Source organism: Melanotaenia boesemani, chromosome 6 (assembly GCF_017639745.1).
Source record: "Melanotaenia boesemani isolate fMelBoe1 chromosome 6, fMelBoe1.pri, whole genome shotgun sequence".
Classification (NCBI taxonomy): domain Eukaryota; kingdom Metazoa; phylum Chordata; class Actinopteri; order Atheriniformes; family Melanotaeniidae; genus Melanotaenia; species Melanotaenia boesemani.
In genome coordinates this window covers 11,486,111-11,500,987 of record NC_055687.1, presented here as the reverse complement: position 1 = coordinate 11,500,987, position 14,877 = coordinate 11,486,111, and the positions used below count along the sequence as shown (strand labels likewise).

Here is a 14,877-nt window from a genome sequence, read left to right as displayed (position 1 = left end):
ATTGGGACAATGATAAGAGAAAATGCTACATATAACTGGGTCCATGGTGATATGGGTTTTTTGTGACAGGTGTGATCACAACAACTATGAGTTTTGACCGAGAGCGTCAGAGGGAGTTCACGCTCTCTGTGACCGCCACCGATCAGGCCGAAGAGCCGCTCATTGGAATCTGTCAGATCACAGTGCTGATCTCAGATCAGAACGACAACGACCCCAAGTTTGAAAACAGTCGCTACCAGTGTAAGTACCACAAGCAACACCAGAAGCAAGTTTCTGTGTCTAATACTCTTCCTAGCTTTCTTTAGATGAAACGTGCAGACAAATACGGACTCTCAGTATTTACTTCCTGTTTGTGCATCACCTGAGTTTAGACAAAACAGCTGAACTGAAAACTGTGTTTGTTGTCACTGAAATGTTCTAATCTGCATCTTTGTAATCCTGGAAAAATCTTAAGACTGATGAAATATTCATTGTCAGCTCCCATGGGTCTGTGTTTGTTTACTATGTGTGCAAATATATGTTTTGATAAGCATCATGTCAGAAGTTCTCCTCGTCCGATTAGAAAAACATTCACAGTGGCTCATTAACTATTTAACAGGCAGATTAAAATGTTTCTGGGACATGCATTCATTTACTGCTGGTTAGTGTGTGTGTGTGTGTGAGTGTGTGTGTGTGTGTGTGTGTGTGTGTGTGTATGTGTGTGCTGTTTTTCCTGCTAAAAACCACCTCTTGTTTAGCCTACTTGTTATTCATCTTATGGTCTTTATCCACATACAACACTGTGCAAAGGTTTTGGGCTTTAGGGACGACACGATAAGCAGCTTGTGGGTGTTTTCTCTTTACTTTCTATTAGCTATAACATATTCAGAGTTTCCCTCTCCTGCAGAGAAGTCTGTTTACTGTGAAGTGAACAGTGTCCTCTGGCAGCAGAAACAACTTGCAGAGGCATGTGTACATGAAAGTCATTTAAATTTTGTGTGGATTTAAAACCCTGTTTTTACAGGAGTTTCTGCAAAGAGGGAGCTACAAGCCTAGTCAGCCTGTACCACGGGTCTGTTTAATGTTCAATTTGCAGATGTGGTCACCATGCAGTAGGCTTTACACCAATTAAGGACCAAATTCTTGGCATAAAGATAATAGAGATGATCTCAGTATTAGTGTTTTATTTGGAAGGTTTACAAATTAAACACTGGCTCTAAAATGTGGTTGTAAAACCAGGCTGGGTTCTTGTTCCCTAATTAGAGAACAATTGGTCACATTAGCAAGCTTTTAGCATTTTATTAAAGTTTATTTATGAAGATGACAATAAGCATGTGCTGTGTATAAATATGTCAAATATTTGTATTCATAAAAACTTGTCCAATACGTTCCCTTTTTAAAGATGTAAATTGATATTGTTTTCATGCTTCTTTATTCGGATTCTGGATACTAACAAGAGTCAACCTTTCAGCCTTGGGCCTATTTGATATAAACTAGATAAATTGAATGCCAGTGAGGCTCAAGTACCTAGGACCAAATGCATTAAACTGTGCGTGATTTCATGACATGGGCTTTATAATGTTGTGTGTACAGTTAGTTATTTCATAAATCTCTCATGAATCATTGTGAAACCCTACACTCGTACAGCAATGTGGCTTCCACTTGAATCTTTAGCCATGAATGGTTGCAGACACTCCCCTAAGAAGTCATCTGCATACCAAGTTTGTTTAAAATTAGATAGAAATCATAAAAAAAAACAACAAAGAAGTAGAGAGAAAGGAAATCTGTTCGAATTGGTGGTTTTAGTTTTGCAAACAGAAAACAAACTAAAACTGCTGAATGAAAAAAGTTACTAGAGATCAGCTCTGTGAATTTAGAGTAAAGAACCCTGAAGAGGTAGCAGAATTAGCCAAGTCACGAATGAGAGTTCAAGATACGAAGTGGCACTAAAGTTGTGAGAGGAGGACCAGTAATTGCTTTGTTATGTGCAACCTGTAAACGCTTGTACATTATAGTTTTGCATGGGGTTTTTAGTTTTGCAAAGTTGAGCAGGATTTGAGCCAGTTGTATGCCAAAACATTCACTAAACACAATATTCTTAACAAAAACATTATTACCTTACCCTGCATTCAAATGCAACCCATCTCACAATCTGCAATCCCAGGTCTGCCTCTGCTTCAGTGCCCAGAACTTGCACTGACTTTGGCAAGACAGCATTCATGTACTCTGTACTTGTACTCTGTTCCTGACTTCAGACTCAGGCTCCAGGCCCTTGTTAGTCTCCCTGATATTAAAGCTCTTGTCACAGGCTTGTTGATGGGAGATTTGGGATGGTTTGATCTGTTGATCTTTGTTTTAATATTATTTTAAAGTGTGTATATTGTGTAATGTGTAGTCCTGTAACCTGCTCCTGTTTGTGTTCATGCTGCAATGTTGGCCAGGCCATGCTTACAATGATTGGATATATAATGATTTGATATAAACATGATGCATGTATGCAGGTATTTATACTAGAAAACTAACAAAGACTAACAAAAACTGAGACTCTTGGAGACTTTCATCTTTCTTAAAACTTGTTCATATGGCATACGTACATGCAGGCAGATACAGAATAGAATTTCATTCAAGCAATCAAACAATATATGAGCTCTATTGGCCATGAGAGCAAATGCATGTGGATAGTAAAGGTTTTTGTGATGTCAACAGATTCCTTGTCAAAATAATGTATTTTATCCCTACCCATGATCCTTTTCAAACTGGAAACAAATACTTTTAAATTCTAATCCTAACCAAGTGATGTTAGAACTTAAAGGCAACCAGGAAAGTAGCGTAGTCATGAATTGTTGTGTTTACATGGTCTTTATATGGCCCTAATGGCGTCCATGACACTGGCGGTCTAATTATAAGAAGAATGTTTATTATCTAAAACCAGAATCATTTTAAAATTCCGCCTGACCAATGCTGAAAGTGAAGGAAAGGAAGACATGTCTTAACAAAGTTGTGTTACTGTGTTGGTTTCAATCTCACAAGACATGACTGAGCTGCTCCTTCCCACCAGTCCTCCTTCCTGTTTGTGGCTCGTTAAAACATAAACTTGACTATGATCTTTCCTTCAATATGGAAACTTTCATGTGATCTTTATTTGTTTAAAGGAGCTGTGCTTTACAGGTGGGAGTTTGAGAAGCATTTGAAGGATAACAAACCACAGATATAGCGGACTGTTGATGTTCGGCCCTCTGTACAGCTTTGACATAGCAGGATCTAATGTGATTGTTCAGTTGAAATGTACCCACCGAGACCCATGCATGTGAGAAAGGCCATTATTACTAACATAACGCTTGAAATGCAGTATTACAGAGGGAAAAACAGCAGTCGACCTCCTCTCTGCTTGTTGTTTTTGTTGTCTAATCAGCACTGACACATATCACAGTCAGCAGGATTGGAGGTTATATTCATAAATTTAAAAATGAATCAGTTGACTTTGCAGAGTGAGACCCAGAAATGACAAAATGAGGTGACACACTGCTGACACATCACAATGGCGTGTTCCCATTATTACAATATCTGCTTACCATCACAGAACATGATGTTACTCTGTGTTCAGTCGAATTTAATGAAATTCAGTCAATGGTTTAGTCACAAGCTCAAGTCAGAATATGATTCTGCAGATGGTGCATGCTCATAGACAACATGTAGTAACTGTTGTATCTGCAGCATTTCATCATATGTCTTATTATTAATCTGTTTTTAGACTTTCTGAGGGAGGACACTCCAGTTGGAACTAGTTTCTTGCGAGCGGCAGCACACGATGATGACCAGGGGAGCAACGCAGCCATCACCTACTCATTGTCCAATCAAAAGCCAGCTTATTTGCACATCAACCCCAGCACTGGCTGGATTTATGTCAACCACCCAATTTCACAGGTCAGTATCGGCAGCAGTTCCCTCCACGTCTCCACTAGGATCTTATTCTGCTGTAGTCAACCTACTAGAAAGAGATGCTGCTGCGTCTAAGCAGCATGTTCTTGTGTGCTCTGAATTTCTTTGGAGGTCAGTCCACATTGCAGGGAGACACTTTGTCTTCTCAGATCAGTGTTTGTGTCATTTTTTCTGCAACTATGTGCTGATATCACTAGCCTGCATTCATAAACGCCATAGCATACAGTCAGTGTTTGTAAGAGTCATTTGCCATGACACAAATCCTACAACATCCTCAGGAAATGTCCCCACTGACAATATCATACAAAAAGATGTACCTTCTAAAAATACTTTTACTACTTTATCCTTTTCTCTAAAATTTGTTTAATACACCAAACTGCTTAAACATCCTCAAAATCCCCAACCTTTTCCAAAAGTATTCTCATCTCACCACAGTTTTCTGTGCTTTCAGAGCTTTCATATCAGTCAGTCTTGTGCCTGTATACAGGGTCGTCCAGACAGTAACAGCATAGTAACACTGGTACCAGGATGTAATGCCAGTGTCAGCAGCTGCTTTGCTATTTTTTCTCTAAAAAGAGTAAAGATGCATCAAACACACTGTTATCTTACATTTAAAATGCCTGTCATCAATTTCTAAATGAATCTTCTTTCTAGTCAAGATAAAAATGCACAGTGAAGTTTTCTGTTAAATAAACGTCTGCTATAAACAATGCCAACTCTTCTTCTTCCGTCATCTCGCCTCTGTTCTTCTTCTCATGTCTTTTACTTTCAAATAAAGTCTTGAGTCAATAATTCAGTAAAAGACTATTTCTCTTTTGGCTCTTTGCAAACAAACCTAAAGATTAACATTTCAGTGTTTTCTTTTTCGCTGTTCCGCTGTGTGTCATGACTGCTGAACAACTGCTTTAACATTAACATCTAACTTCAAGATCAAATTAATAACAAAGTCTTTTCTGTAAATGTTTGACAAAATATTGAAGTGACATGTTCTTTCAGAATAAAAAAAATAAGAAATCTATAAAAGAAAGCAGCTCTGAGTAAAGGCTCCTTTTTTTTAATCATGTTGATTACTACATGTCTTCCCACAGACGTCCAGGATCAACCAGCAGATCGTGGCATCGGATGGAGGGAACCGCAGCAGCTCCGTGGATCTGACCATCATCATCACCAATGTCCACAACCAGCCGCCGCACTGGGAGCAGTCGGAGTACTGGGTCACCGTGCCAGAAAACACGGTTCGAGATGCCAAGATAGTGGTGAGTTAGTGATGTAACTGTACATCAGGGTTTTCAATTAAATTTAAAATGTATTGTTTTTTTTTTTTTATTGGTTGGTGTTTTGAAGAATGCTTTGCCACAAAACTGAACTGTTCATCAGTTCAGACTTTCTCAGGTTATTGTGCCATCCTGTGTGTTTGTTTTCCAACACACCTCAATGATCCAGACAAACAAACTACCAAAACTTTAACTTTTATAGAAGGGGTTGCACCTGTTGATGATCATCTTGATGATCATGATTAGCAGCATCTGCCTTATGCTAATGAGATGTAAAGGTGTACTTAGGTTTTCACTGGTTCTGCATTTTCACGTGGATAGATGGACAATGGCATGTGTTAATGTTCATTTGCACCTCTGAACTGAAAATTGTTTCACCTGACTAAAAAAGACCAGCTTTATTTGTTTAGGATTAAGCTGTTTTAAAACATTATGTGAGCACAGGGTATAGAGAAGCACATGGCTATAAAGGGCTGACACCAGCTGAAGGTAGAATGGTAATACTGTGTGATGACATGAAGAATATTCTAAGTCACATTTGACATTGTTGACATTTAGCATCTTTTCCTGCAGGCTTTAGCAACTTTCCTTTGAACATGGTTGGCAGCACTTCTACCTGGCACTGCAAACCTCTCTGAGGTTCATTATTTAACAGCATCAAATACTAGGATTTTTTCTGTTTTCACATTGACCTGATGGTGTGGACAGGTATAGATTGCTGAATTTGAGGGATAAATACTTCAAATTTTAAAGAGTTAGTGGAATTAGAGGCTAAGATTTTTTCTGCCATCTCTTTTTATTTGTGATTGCTGTGACTAAGATATCAATTATTTTAGATTGCCTAAAAGTTGTAAATTAAAGTTCATATTTTTTATTATTATGAGGAGCTTTAAGGTGACATGGTTGCAAGGAAGCAGTCTTGTAAAAAGAGAGGAATATTTCAACACAGTTGTCATCCTGCAGAAATGGGAGCTCTCTTTCATTACCGTCTTCACGCCTGTGCACAGCGCCCTGAGGAGGCCAAAAACATGCTTTCTTCCTCTTCATCTTGGTTTCTCCTCCCTTCTCCTCTCATCCATCCCTCCCTCTCCCTCTGTCTCTGTGTCAGCACGTTTAATGCAGCACCAAACATTTTCTGTCGAGCAAACAACAAACCCGCCCCGAGTCTGTCTCACCTGACTCACTGCAACCAACTCACACAAAACAGATTTCTTGTTGACCTCCAGCAATATTTTTCCCCCTCTTTTGATCCCTCCATCATAATTTGCTCTCTTTTCCTAAGCCGCTGGTTTAGAAGGTGGAGGAGTTTTCACCCTCCAGCTGTTCGATTTCATGGAGGTTAGTCAGTTTTCAAATAGTTGCAGGGTTTGTGTGAGTGTGTTATTGTCTGTTTCTGTGTGAGGCTGTGCTTCTTTTAGACGCTGCATCTTTTACAGAAAAAGCCTGAAAATGTTGGTGATGATGGTGATGGTGATTGGAGGTTGTTCCACCCACAGCTCCATCTGTCAGAGATGATTGAGGAGAGGGAGAAAATTACACCTGCTGTCGGAGTGTCACAATGGACTCTCATCACCTCCGAAAAACAGACGTTTAATTACTGTGTTTAACCTGACAGAGATTGTGTGATGGAGGCAGAGAGAGATGGTGGGTGGAGGGGGAGTCAAATGCAGGAGAAAGAAACAGTTATAAGACAAACTACAACACTGTTGATTTTGGGCTTTTCATGGGATTTGTTGACAAAAGAGAAGATATAAAACAAGATGTGGCTTTTCTTTAAATCAGTTGATAGAAATTGCATTTAATCTTTTCATCATACTCCCCCTGACAGGTGAATGCCAACTTCTCCTCCAAAAGAATGATTGTTGAATTGATAAAAAGGGGTTAAAGTTTCAGACTTCAGAAGATGACCGACAAAGAAACCTGAAAAAACTAGAGGTACATTAAAGGTCCTTCTTAACTAATACAGCAGAAGTGACAAGTTAAGAGAAGGAAATTATTCAAAATAAATGAGCTGATGTTTTAAGCTTTATAAAGGATAAGCTTTATCTTTTGGAAATGTTATTATATGACCTCCCTAGATTATTTGCACTGAAGAATCTGTGTGTAAGCAGCAAGTCATAGCTGCAGGAGGTGGAGCTATTTTAAACTACTTTAAATATAGCTTCATACACAGGAACACAGACAAAAAAAAAAACCCAAGGGCTTGTAACGTTTTAATAAGCAAATCTTTTATTAATATTTGAGCTTTTTTTCCTACAGATTGAGATATTTAAACATTAAACATTTATTGCAATTAAACCATTTGAGAAGTTTTTTGACGAAAAATCTTCACTTGGAGGTATGATTAACATTTTTAATCATTTTCTAATACATCAGAAGGCAAAGAGGCCATGAATAATTGGTTCAGTTTTTGTTACATTTATGAAAAGTTGGTGCCAGGCAACAAAAGGTAGGAAAAGTAAAATATGTTACAAAAAAATAGCAGGAAGAGCATTTTGTATGTAATTAACAGGCTAGTTGCATACTTGGGTATATAAAAAAGAGCACTTTCCAGAAGCAGAGTCTCTTAGAGGTAAATGTGAAGAGAGCTGTATTGACAAATTATGGCACAGTTTGAATATTTGCAAAAATGTCTGAATATTTCATTGTTTATAGTACATATTATCATTAAAAGATTCAAGCAGAGAATTTGAAGACATTCCTATATCCTGGGAATGCAGGCCTATGTGATCTTCTGCCCACAGGTGTCGTCCTCAAATGCAGATTAAAGCCTCTTGCTGACATCAAATTCAAAATGGGCTGATATTTTCCATGCAATGAAAAAAATTTTTGTTTTATTTGTCCTATTAAAAATATATTGGCACATTTAAAACGGCATCCCAATGTTTTCAATAAAAATGAGGATATGAATGTAGTGGTGTGGAGGTAGAAACTCAGAATTAGTTATAGCAAAAGATTTCACCGAAAAGCGAAAATTCACAACATTCTGGCAACTTTTGAGAAATCTGTAACAAACTTAAATTCTTGTCTGTATGTCCAGCCATTATTACATCAAACATGTTTAGGTTCAGCTGAATATTGTGTATTATTTATCAAAAAAGTGAAAAGATACACAAATCCCTCCTCGGGCTGCAGTGTCTCTTCCTTTTCCTTCTTCTTCTCCTCTGCTGTGTTAATTGCACTGAGGAAGAACTGTTGTTTTAAATTTAGCAGTCTTAATAAGGTCTGTTAATCACGTTGTTAATGAAGTAGAGGGAGGGAGACGCTGCAGAGGTGGAAGCTGCTGTGTGTTAAATCTCCATATCAATAAGCCGTAGTCATCACCCACTCATGTCATAATATTCTCCACATCAACTAACTTCCTATTAATTTTTCCTCATCCCGTTTGTATTACAGATACTCTCTTTTTTTGTTACAAAAAGACTTTACAAGTATGATATGCTTTTATGAAACATAAAAATGTAAATTCTGCTTTCTTGATATATTTCAGCCATGTCTGTTTTAATTCATGCAGGTCACCCTTTGACAAAAAGACTAATGTGTGTAAAATGATAGCATCAGTTAAAATGCATGACACCACTCAGTTTCCATGCAAGTGAGGTTATCTCTGAACCTGTGGATAATAAATCTCAAGGGCAAAGGTTGAAGAAGTGTGAAACAGTGTTTGCATTTTTCATATTTTCATTATCAAAGGATGTAGATAGATGATCCAATCGCCACGAGGCAGATGGGGCAGCAAACTTTCTCTGTGATCACTCATTTTAAATGTCCCGATAGCCAAGCTCCCAGCACAGCTGCTGCCATTAACCTGCACTTTTGTTCATTTTATAAGAGAATTATGTAAATGAGGAAAACTATATTGCCAGTTCAGCCGTGTTAAAGCAGAATATACACTGATCAGCCACAAAATTTACACCAATGACAGGAAAGGTGAAAACCATTGATTATCTCATTACAGAGGCACCTGTCAAGGAATGGGACAAAGTAAGCAGAGAGAGATCTGTCAACTTTTAGAGCTGTCCATGTGACTTTAACAAGAAGCAAATTGTGATGGCTTCACAACTGAGTAAAAAAAAGCAATGAGCTAGAAACAGGGTCAGGGCATTAAACAGCTACATTCACAATGCTAGAAACAGAGTCAGAAAACAGGGGCTGGAGCTTATTCGAGCTACTATCAGATGAGAAGCAGGGTACACCTTTGGACAGGTTACCGCTCTATCACAAAGTCAAAAAACCACTCACTCCTACAGAGAATTTAGAAACACTAATTCACCTAACAGGCATATTTCTGGACCGTCTGAGGAAGCCAGGGTACCATGAAGAGAACCCTACGCATGGAGAGAATCTGCAAATGCTACGAAGAAAGACCTCAGCTGAGTCTCAAACCAGGAACCAGGAAATTATAGCTGATAGTAAAGCAATATATTAAAAAACAAGTCACCATATTTTCCTAAACTTAACCAACTGGTTATGGTTCATTATCGAAACTGGTTAGTTTTTAGGAGTGAAGCTAAATAAAAAATCTTAAACACTGGGTAAAAGTAAAGAAAATAGAAAATGAGGAAGTGAAAATAACTCTAAAGCCTCCTTCATACAGTGCTATCACAACATACCATCATTAATCTAACACGTTCCACCATATGCCAGCCATCCCTCACACACACATCAATGCAGCTTTGTGTCTATGCCCACTGGCAGCTTGTAATCCACCCTCTGTTGCATTTATACTTTACAAACTGTACATTGAAAGCGCAGCAAAGGGGCCTCCTTCAAACAGGCAATGTGAAAGGGTTCAATAATGTAAGTTATCATGTTGTCAACCCCACCCCACCCACCACTTAGGATTTTGTTTATAAAGAAATAGTCCAGAATGACGTCAGTGAACTGTGTTCATTAAAGTCACACAGGCAAAATAGCCACTTGATGATGAAGAAGTCTTATGTATCTTACAGTATATCTTACAATAAATCAACTAAGAATTCAGAAAAATAGAAGTTACAGAAAATGCATTTTCCTCAAGAACTCCACCCTCTCAGCTGACCGCTAATTGTTAGCATAAATCTGCCAGAATGATCTGTATTCCAGCTGCTGCTTCAGTCCTAGCACCAGCTACACCAGCTGAGAGTGATATCTTGCCATATCTCCACAGGCATTAATCTGTGAGAGGAGATGGCAGACACTGATCAGTTTAGCATCAGTATGCTGCAGTGATGTCTAATGAGATGATTTCTCATTAGCGCTTACGCCGCACGCTCTGCTGCCTCGGCCTGCTGCAGGCCTGAACCATGCTGCATCAGTGTGTCCTGACATGACTCCTCACCTGGATGGATATTAACTGGGCATATGAATATAACATCTTTGAGATTTTTAAAGTTAAAAAATAAATTAGATTAGTAATTTTATATAATAATTTAATAATAATATAATTATGATAATAATGTAATTTTATATGGGTTAATGGGATGTAAATATCACCCACTGGCAGGAAATTCAGTGTTTTTTTTTGCTCATGTAGTTTATTAAATTACAGAGTTTTGTAATTCTATTGTAAATCTGTTTAGTTAAAATAAAATATCTTTGTGTTCCTCTGTTTTTTTTTTTAACACTGTCAAAATGTTTAGTGGCTAACATAGACATCAGAGTCACTTAGGTTGCTGTAAAAGGGCGGGCTGAGAGGGTTTTGGTGTTTAAAGTGGCAGACAGTGTTTCTCACTCAGAGGCAATGTGTTAACTGTGGTGGAAATGATAACATTCAAAGTTGTTCAGAGGTCATAGATCTCTCTCTCTTCTTGCTATGCTAACAGTTTCCCTCTGATTCCATTCTTTGTGCTAAGCTCGTCTAACCCTGTCCTTGACCAAAAGGGTCAAATGATTTAGTATTGACTGCACTTTGAGCTCTTTTAGTAGCCATTTCCCACAGCATTTAAGGTCAGGCTGAAATCTGTGAAAGCACATTATACTGAATTATTGACCATGCCTGACTGCTGTGTTTGGCAGTGGTAAAGAATTCTTCTTTTTGTTATCAGTAAGAAAGTCTGGTGCAGCTTAGCAGGTGTTCTTGCATCAGCCTCTTTTTAGCTTACCTTCCATAGTCCAGTGAACAGACGTTTGAGTGATGCTCTACAGCTCTCTGTTTCATTTACTTATGATGATAGTAGCCATTTTTGCACTCATCTGGTTGTTGTTGGGTAGGTTTTGGCTAAAAATTCACAGCCTGTTCCTTAAACTTTATGTAAACTGACTACTTTGTTTGACATTTAGATAGAAAAGGGCCCAGTCTGATGTCGGTGCTGGTATACTGTGTTGATTTCTGGATGTTGTTTAGCTTTTCTATAATGCTGCTTGGGTGCAAGGCAAGTTCAGCGTCAGATTAATAGCTTTCCTTGAGTTCAAGCACATTCACTTTGCAAAGGTGCTGAGACTTTAGTTTTACTCCTTCAGATGATGTGCGTGTGTGTGTGTGTGTGTGTGTGTGTGTGTGTGTGTGTGTGTGTGTGTGTGTGTGTGCGTGCGTGCGTGCGTGCGTGCGTGCGTGTGTGTGTGAGAGAGAGAGAGAGAGAGACCAAAACCGCAACATTAGCAAGGTTTTGACTATCAGCGAATTAGAAGAGACCCTCTTGATTTGTCTTCAATGCTTTTGTCTCATCATCCAGTGCATGACTTTATTAAAAAAAAAAAAAGTAGTTCAGACGTTACCCACATTTATCCTGTTAATCAGTCAAACACTTTTCAAAAGCAGTTTATTTGACAAAGTCCAGGGTTCAGTGTTCTGAATCAAGTAATCAACTTTTAATTAATTATTAAATTAGGTCCTAAAGCTTGAAAATCCTATAATAGACTAATAACAAATATGTTGATAAAAGCTTGTCACAAATAATATCAGATTTTACAGAGAATATACCAAAAGCTCCCAACGAGTGTGCAGTCCAGGTGATACCACCTACTGGTAGTTTCTGTCACTCAATAGTGGAAAACCCACTCCTTCCATGGCAAGGTTGAGTATATGTTTTTGAAGGACAGAGCTCTTAAAAGCTATCTCCCACAGACATACACACACAAATATACACACTCACAGTTGTGTTTATGTCGCTTTACGGGGCATTATATTGATTCCTGTAGAGCAAATTATCTTTGACGAGTATTAGCCTGACCACAGTCTAACCTTAAACCAATCTTTAGTCTTTTTGTCGGCTCTAGCAATGCTGCAGAGTATTCATGGGTAATAAAAGCACATAGACACACACACATACTCTAAGGTCAGCTTTATCTACTGCCAAGAGAATAACATGAGTCTTAAAAGTTATTCTACTGATGGATGTTCAGATCAAAATAACATACACACATACACTGATCCAAAGACATATTTCCACAAAACAGAATTTTTAACAAAAGAAAAGAAATAAATCATACAAAGAGAAGCACTAACAAAGCAGAAACTGGAACCTTTTTAGGTATGTTGGAGAAGTTCTTGAGGTTTCTTTTTGAGTGCTTTATTTCCATAGAAGGAGTAAGCTGCTGCTGTGAGCGTTAAAATGCTGCATTCTTTGAAATATAGTTGTGTATTTTATAGTGTCTTCTTTTCTGTGTTATGGTTTATAGATCTGGAGGCCAGTAGAGTCCTTGTAAAGATGAACGACCTTTCTGTTGACACTAACAGCTGTGTGATAGCATGATGTCACCATGAACCAGTACAGAGTCCTCTGGTTTAATTCTTTGATGGATTGTGTGTAATGTGTTTTTCTAAAACTTAATCCTTAAAGAGAATACATATAAGCAAGAGAAGGTGAGCTATTCAATAGCTGTATAATAGATTTTCTTGCCATAAGCCCAGATGACACAACCGTCATTTGGCTCATTACAGAGTGGGAGAGGAGTCATTTTGAGGGGGTGTCAGAGTGATGTTAAGTGAATAACCTTAATACCATTAAGGCTTAGGAGTTAATATTGGACTTCAGAAAATCTAACAACGATCTGTAAAGAGCGCAGAATTAAAAGTTTTGTAAAGTTCCCGATTTTTGAAAATCTCTACTGAGTGGTCACTCCTGGAATCAGCAAGATAGTACAGGAAATACTGGATTTTCTGAAAGTGCCTAGGTCACGAGTACAACACCAAAAGAAAGTTGTTGGTGAACTTCTACCAGGCAATCATAGAGAGCCCCCTAACACTGTGTGGTCTGGTTGTGTGATCTGCACGTGGATCATCAGCAGATCCACCAAGATCATAAAATTCCCCACTAACCCAACTCATCACCTTTTACAGCTGTTTCCCTCTAGCAGGGATTAGAAGTCTGTGAAGATTAGGGAACAGTTTTACTCTGAACCAATGGGAACTTTAAAGAAGAAAAAACACAATGGACAATTTTATCCATTCATTTTGCTATGAACCTTCACTTTAATGATGTACAGATTTTTCTTCAGTACTAATTATTAATTATTTGGCTGCTCCTGTTTTAGTCCATATTCTGTGTTTTTACGTTTATACCAGTGTGGAAATTTTACTGTCCTTTTACATTTCAGATCTCTCAGGATATATTTAGTCTGAGGAATGTTTCCGGTCCCTGTTCTACTAAAAATTCACAAATTCATTAGTCTTTGAAAAATGGCAAATGGTAAAATAACTCGAAATACAATTCTACACACAGCTCTGTTTTCCTGGGTGGGTTACATCCAAGAAGAAATTAGCTTGAAAAAGGGCATTGACTTGAATGAACACATCTTGTTAATCCCTCTCTGCTGTGCTTCAGCCTTGAATACAAAATTCTACTTGGGAAAATGTTTTCATCTACACACCTGCTGGAGGTGCCAGTGATTTACGTATCTCATATATCCCTCTTTGCTCTTATTGGTTGCTTTGACAGTAAGGATCATACATACAAACATCAGACATGCAAATGATCTCAGACTGGGAAATTCCAGTGTTACAGCAGCAGTAGAATGAGAAAAAGAATAAGAATAATATTAAATAAATTAAATAATGCAAAAACACTATATACAGACCAAAATTAACAAATAGCCAGATAAAAAAAATAGAGCAAATAGAAAAAATACTATTTAAAATGTACAATTTATAAATAAATATCCAAGTAAAAGGCCCTTAGACACAGGAGCATTAGAAGAAATGAGAGGAGCTATCAGTTTATCATAACGCTCAGGTGTATTTTTGCAGTGAATTGTGTAGTAAAAACATAAATCTTGTTTACCTGACTGCTAACACTCTCTCCTCGTCCCTCTTTTATCAGACTGTCAAGGCAACATCTCCCCTCGGTGATCCCCGGGTGACCTACAACCTGGAGGAGGGCCAGGTGCCAGAGACTAACATGCCTGTGCGGTTCTACATCAAACCAAACCGGGCAGACGGCTCAGCATCGATCTTGGTAGCAGAGAACCTGGACTACGAGACGACACTCTTCTTTACCCTGCGAGTGCGAGTGCAGAACGTTGCTGCTGTGCCGCTCGCCTCCTTCACCACAGTCTACGTCAACGTAACAGGTTAGATGGAAAAGAGTCTGTTTACAAGCTTTTAAACTGGTTCCTTAAGGGTTTAAGTTCAAATTCCTCATCAAACAACTGACGTAGCATATAACTGATAATTCCAGGTAACATGACTAGGATGATAACATCCTCTTTTTTAGATATGTTTGTACTCAGTGCATCTAGATACTTTTCTACTCATATTACCCCAAAC

At 38.2% G+C, this 14,877-nt stretch overlaps 1 protein-coding gene across 1 annotated transcript in view; it reads left to right on the top strand.

Moving 5' to 3' along the window:
* The window catches only part of si:dkey-22o22.2 (neural-cadherin), a 152,661-nt gene that overhangs the window by 93,058 nt on the left and 44,726 nt on the right, over positions 1–14,877 (top strand). Inside the window, exons 10-13 of the mRNA XM_041988730.1 lie at positions 70–240; positions 3,731–3,903; positions 5,007–5,174; positions 14,432–14,681. Of these exons, the coding sequence (XP_041844664.1) occupies positions 70–240; positions 3,731–3,903; positions 5,007–5,174; positions 14,432–14,681 (762 nt within the window). The remainder of the gene's footprint in view (positions 1–69; positions 241–3,730; positions 3,904–5,006; positions 5,175–14,431; positions 14,682–14,877) is intronic.